The sequence below is a fragment of the Rhinopithecus bieti genome, unplaced genomic scaffold (assembly GCF_001698545.2).
Source record: "Rhinopithecus bieti isolate Rb0 unplaced genomic scaffold, ASM169854v2 scaffold_32059, whole genome shotgun sequence".
In the NCBI taxonomy this organism is placed as follows: domain Eukaryota; kingdom Metazoa; phylum Chordata; class Mammalia; order Primates; family Cercopithecidae; genus Rhinopithecus; species Rhinopithecus bieti.
In genome coordinates, this window is record NW_016813587.1 from 362084 (window position 1) to 368069 (window position 5986).

General features: G+C 49.4%; 1 protein-coding gene across 4 annotated transcripts in view; it reads right to left on the reverse strand.

Annotated features, from left to right (window-relative positions):
• The window catches only part of WDR62 (WD repeat domain 62), a 59501-nt gene that overhangs the window by 49642 nt on the left and 3873 nt on the right, over nucleotides 1-5986 (reverse strand). For all 4 annotated transcript variants that reach the window (XR_001880773.1, XM_017848666.1, XM_017848667.1 and 1 more), the window contains exons 2-3: nucleotides 4642-4733; nucleotides 3145-3207 (exon numbers count right to left, since the gene is read on the reverse strand). Coding sequence is in view for 3 of the 4 variants with exons in the window: in XM_017848666.1 (XP_017704155.1) it covers nucleotides 3145-3207; nucleotides 4642-4733 (155 nt within the window). In the remaining variant the exon portion in view is untranslated. The remainder of the gene's footprint in view (nucleotides 1-3144; nucleotides 3208-4641; nucleotides 4734-5986) is intronic.

Here is a 5986-nt window from a genome sequence, read left to right on the forward strand (position 1 = left end):
TTTTTTTTTTTTTTTTTTTTTTTTTTTTGTAGGAAATACACACTGAAGTATTTATTTTATTTTATTTTATTTTATTTTATTTTATTTTATTTTTGAGACAGAGTCTTGCTCTGTCACCTAGGCTGGAGTGCAATGGCGTGATCTTGGCTCACTGCAACCTCTACCTCCCGGGTTCAAGCAATTCTCATGCCTCAGTCTCCCAAGTAGCTGGGATTACAGGCACCCGCCACCATGCCCAGCTAAATTTTGTAGTTTTAGTAGAGATGGGGTTTCACCATGTTGTCCAGACTGGTCTCAAACTCGTGACCTCAGGTGATCCGCTTGCCTCGGCCTCCCAAAGTGTATTTATTTTATTTTACTTTATTTTTCTTGAGACGAAGTCTCGCTTTGTTGCCCAGGCTGGACTGCAGTGGCGCAATCTTGGTTCACTGCAACCTCCGCTTCCCAGGCTCAAGCAATTCTCCTGCCTCAGGAGTAGCTGGGATTACAGGCGCCTGACACCAGGCACAGCTAATTTTTGTATTTTTAGTAGAGACAGGGTTTTGCCATGTTGCCCAGGCTGGTCTCAAACTCCTGACCTCAAGTGATCCTCCTGCTCTGAGGCCTCCCACAGTGCTGAGATTACAGGTGTGAGTCACCATGCCTGGCCTGAAGTATTTAGAGATATAGGGGCATGATGTCTACAACTGATTCTCAAATAGTTCAGAACAAATTAATATGTATGTAGACAAAAAATGATAAAGCAAATGTGGTAAAATGCTAACATTTGGCCAAGTGCAGTGGCTCGCTCACGCCTGTAATCAGCCTTTGGGAGGCTGAGGCAGGCGGACTATCTGGGCTCAGGAATTTGAGACCACCTTGGGCAACATGGTGAACCCCGTCTCCATTAAAACACAAAAAATTAGGCATGGTGGCGCATGCCTGTGGTCCCAGCTACCTGGGAGGCTGAGGCATGAGAATCGCTTGAACCCAGCAGGTGGAGGTTGCAGTGAGCTGAGCCTGGGTGACAAGGCAAGACTCTGTGTCCAAAAAAAAAAAAAAGCTAACATTTGGGAAATATGTGAAAGGTACATAGGTATATATGAGCTCTTTGTACTATTCTAAGTCTGAAATTATTTCAATATAAAAAGTCTCAAAATTGCCAATGCCCAAGTTTCATCCCAGATCAATTGATTTGGCTTTCTCTTGGGGTGAGGCATAGGGACCAGGTGTTTCTGATATGCAGTCGGAAAGAAAACCCCCACATTGGCCACACCATCTCCTAATGTACACCCACTGGTGGCCCAGGGTGGGCAGCACCTGCATGCCATCTACTACAAATCCAGGCCACCCACTCCACTGCCTACAGGGATTAGGGAGGCAACACAGGTATGAGGAACTGGCCACAACGGGCCTGACAAATGTCACTAAGCTCAGTCCATCACTGCCACAGGGGAATTTGGGCCCCAGAGGCCAGAATTTCTCACTTCTCCAAACAAGAAGGACATGTGGATTTTTGTGTTAAAAAACTTGAAATGGGCCAGGCGCAGTGGCTCAAGCCTGTAATCCCAGCACTTTGGGAGGCCGAGACGGGCGGATCACGAGGTCAGGAGATCGAGACCATCCTGGCTAACACTGTGAAACCCTGTCTCTACTAAAAAATACAAAAAACTAGCCGGGCGGCCGGGCGCGGTGGCTCAAGCCTGTAATCCCAGCACTTTGGGAGGCCGAGACGGCAACTTGAAATGTTGTCCACTTATCCAACCTTTAAAACACACTGTAATGGGCAAGTTTGTGTGACTCTGGTTTGTAGCTGCTGCCTTACGAATGCTCTCCCAATTACCAGCAGCTATTTTATTTTCAGAGACCAAGGCTCTGAAAGAAGTGTCTCACCTGAGATTCCACAGTGAATAGACGCTTGAGCCAGGAATGGAACCCAGCTCTGCCCTTATCACCGGTAACAGAACCCACAGTTAGGAGCAAAAGGTCCAAAAAGCCACTTTCAAGAGGGAATGCACTTCTGCCACATAACAAGAACCTGCCGTAGCTTAAGGACCGTATCTTAGGGACCATAAGGGCAGGAGAAAACCCACTCCTTATCCATTCACCTGGAGAACTGGGCCAAAGGAGCAGAGCCTGAGCTATGCCAAGGAGGGACATGGTGTGCCTTCCAAAGGTCACAGCCCTATTGGGACCACATCCCATGGTAACACAGTGATCAGTTAGCCCCAAGGCAGAGGAGCGGGTCCTTCCCCAATAACAGCTGAAAGGATCTTTCTAAAACCCCAATCATGTTCAGTCTTTCTCTTAGGAAATAGCCATCAGTGTGCCAGACACTGCTGTTTGGTGCTAGGGACACAGAAATGAACTCAGAGAAAGTCCCCACTCTCAGAGTGCTCACACTGAGGAATGGAGACCCACAGTGAACACCATCAATGAGGAAATTGGACAGCATATCAGAGATAGGAGCAAACTCTGTGGAGAAAAGCAAAGCAGGGAATAGAGCTGCTGGAGGGCTGGGGGTGAAAAGCACATCCCTGGCCTATGGCGCCCTCCTGTGGCTGCTCTCTGCACTCAGCATGCTCTGCAGCCCCTCTCCAAGGCTGGAAGGACTACGGAATGTGGCTTCTGCCTATTCCAGCCTCATCTCCCCTGCTCCCTTTCTCCAGGCACCCAGATCCCTGGCTGCTTCTAAAGCACCCGAGATTCTTAACCACTGCAGGGCCTTTGCCCTTGCTGTACCCCCTGACTGAAGCGCTCTCCCTACAGCTTCTTATGGGTCATCCTCTCACTTCCTTCAGGCCTCAGAGTCAAGGCAACATTCCCTGAGCCTTCTGATAAGGTTTTCCTCCTATTCTCTGCCCACAAACCTGCCCGAAGACATCCCCCATCATTTCCTCCACAGCACTGATCATGATCAGCCAGTAATTTGCTGACGGGTTTACCGTCTTGTCTCACTCTAGCCAGCAGAGATTCTCCTCTCCTCTGGTCACTGCTGTGTCCCCAGCACACGGAACAGCACCCAACACAGGCAAATGCTGCTGAGCCAACAGGTGAGTGAACGAGTGAGTGCCTACCCATGAGTACCTCCAGGCTATGCGGGGGAGGGGAGGTGTGCCAAGCCCCTGGTTCCACCCCTGCCCCCAGGCCCAGGCCTCAGCCTACCTGGCAGTGTTAAAGATGTGTTGCTGCTTGTTCTCCTTGAGGTCCAAAATCACCACCACACAGCTGGGGAGAAAGAGGAAAATGTGCCTCAACTGGGGGGAGTGTTGGGGTCCTGGGATGATTCTATTCCCACCAGAAAAGCCCACAAATAAACAAGCTCCCTCTGCACAGACGATTCTCTCTGGTCTCCTCCTCCTCCCCCTCCTCCAGGTGTTTACACTGAGAATTCTAGGGCACTTTAACATCACTATGTTCTTAAATAGAAACCAGCACTTCCTCTGAGGTAATGTCTGTCAGGCCCTAGGCTAATAAAGACCTTAGGCTGGCTACCATCCCAGCACTTTGTGAATGGGGGGTGGGGGATCACTTGAGCTCAGGAGTTTGAGACCAGCCTGGGCAACAGAGTGAGATCTCATCTCTACTACAAAAAATTAGCTGGCTGTGGTGGCATGTGCCTGTAGTCCCAGCTACGTGGGAGGTGGAGATGGGAGGATCGCTTGAGCACAAGAGGTTGGGGCTGTAGTGAGCTGTTATTCAAACTATTTTATTTTATTTTATTTTTTTAATTTTTTTTTTTTTGAGACGGAGTCTCGCTCTGTCGCCTGTGCTGGAGTGCAGTGGCCGGATCTCAGCTCACTGCAAGCTCCGCCTCCCGGGTTCACGCCATTCTCCTGCCTCAGCCTCCCGAGTAGCTGGGACTACAGGCGCCGCCACCTCACCCGGCTAGTGTTTTGTATTTTCAGTAGAGACGGGGTTTCACCGTGTTACCCAGGATGGTCTCGATCTCCTGACCTCGTGATCCGCCCGTCTTTGCCTCCCAAAGTGCTGGGATTACAGGCTTAAGCCACCGCGCCTGGCTATTCAAACTATTGCATTCTAGCCTGGGCAACACAGCCCGACTCTGTCTCAAAAAAACAAAACAAAACAAAACAAAAGAGAGAGAGAGAGATGTAATTGTTTTAAATCCTCACAACTGCCAGGTCAGGTCAGGACTCTGTAGGCCCATTTATAGATAAGCAAACAAACCCATAGAGGGGATGTCCTTAGCACAGTGCCAGGCTACATGAGTATTTATGGAATGAACAGCTGTAGCATCTTCTTCAGTCTTCTCAACTATGCAAGCAGAGAGGGTCACTAGCTCTGTTTTACAGAGGCAGAGGAAGAGGCTCAGAGAGCAGCATACATGGCAGAGCTGGGACACAAATCCAGGTTACCTGACACCACAGCATGGACTTTAATCACCTGTCTTTCCCAGAATCGTTGTCACCTCCCCGCTGTAGTCATAATAAAGGCTTTCATTGCACTCACTACATGCCAGGAACTGTTCTAGACAGACAGGGGGCTATGGAATCCTCTCCACAGCTCTCAGAAGCAGGCCCCATTATCCACATTCTACAGGTGAAAAAGATGAGGCTCAGAGCAATTTACGGATGGCTTCAGGCTCCAAGCTCCAAATTCCCTAGCAATGATTGGACATTGAGGCCCTTATCTGCTTACCCTGCCAGGTAGGCCACATGACCTGTGCCAGGGTCACAGGTTAGGCCACTGCTGTTCTGGGCTGTGATGCCAAGCACCTTCTCGAGTGACACCTGCAAAGAAAAAGCCCAAGTCAGAGGCACCCACCCCAGCTGGCAGCACATGGTGCAGCTGCCTTGGCCACCCATTCAGATCCTGCTGCATTCAACACCCACTCACTGAGCTTCTGTGGCCATGCCATCCACCAGCAGCTAACACTTGTTCTCTCAACATTCCTTTGACAAATACGACGCTAGGTGAAGAGCACAGAGTGGTGAGGAAGAGACAAATCCCTGCCCTCGTGGGGCTCATGTCCTACTGGTGATGGGTATGTAGGACATAAAAAAGGAGCAGAACAAATATGTGAAATAGATGCCAAGTAATGACGGGTGCAAGAGAGAAGAAAGCAGATAAGGAGGTCAGGAGTGCAGGGGAAGGGGGAGAATGCCGTGGTGAGAAGGTGACCTGTGAATAAGCTTCTAAGTACTTTTTTTTGTTTATTTGTTTTTTGAGATGGAGTCTTGCTCTGTCACCAGGCTGGAGTCTGTGGTGAGATCTTGGCGCATTGCAACCTCCGCCTTCTGGGTTCAAGCGATTCTCCTGCCTCAGCCTCCTGAGTAGCTAGGATTACGGGCACACGCCACCATGCCCAGCTAATTTTTGTATTTTTAGTAGAGACGGGGTTTCACCATGTTGGCCAGGCTAGCCTCGAACTCCTGACCTCAGGTGATCCACCCACCTCAGCCTCCCAAAGTGCTAGGATTACAGGCAAGAGCCACTGTGCCCGGCCTCTTAGTACTTTTATATGTATAAAAGACTTGAATCCCCGCAACAAGCCAAGAAGGCATTATTATCACCCCTGTTTTACGGGTAAGAAGCCTGATGCCCAAGATCCTACATCTGCGAATGGCAATGTTGATATACAAACCCAGGCAGTCTGGCTCCAAAGTCAGCACTTTGGGCTGTACAGGAGAGACACAATAGTGACCAAAGGTAGACAGTTTCCCCACATCAGATTCATAGTCCAGAAATTTGAGAGATTTCAACAAGTAAAAAAACACATGAACAGTAATATTTAAAATTTAAACAAGGCTGGGGGGGTGGCTCAGTCAGGAGTTTGAGACCATCCTGGCCAGAATGTCAAAACCCTGTCTCTACTAAAAATACAAAAAAATTAGTCAGGTGTGGTGGCCCATGCCTATAATCCCAGGTACTCAGGAGGCTGAGGCAGGAAGATCGCTTGAACCCAGGAGGCGGAGGTTTCAGTGAGCTGAGATGGCACCACTGCACTCCAGTCTGGGCGACAGAGTGAGACTCTGTCAAAAAA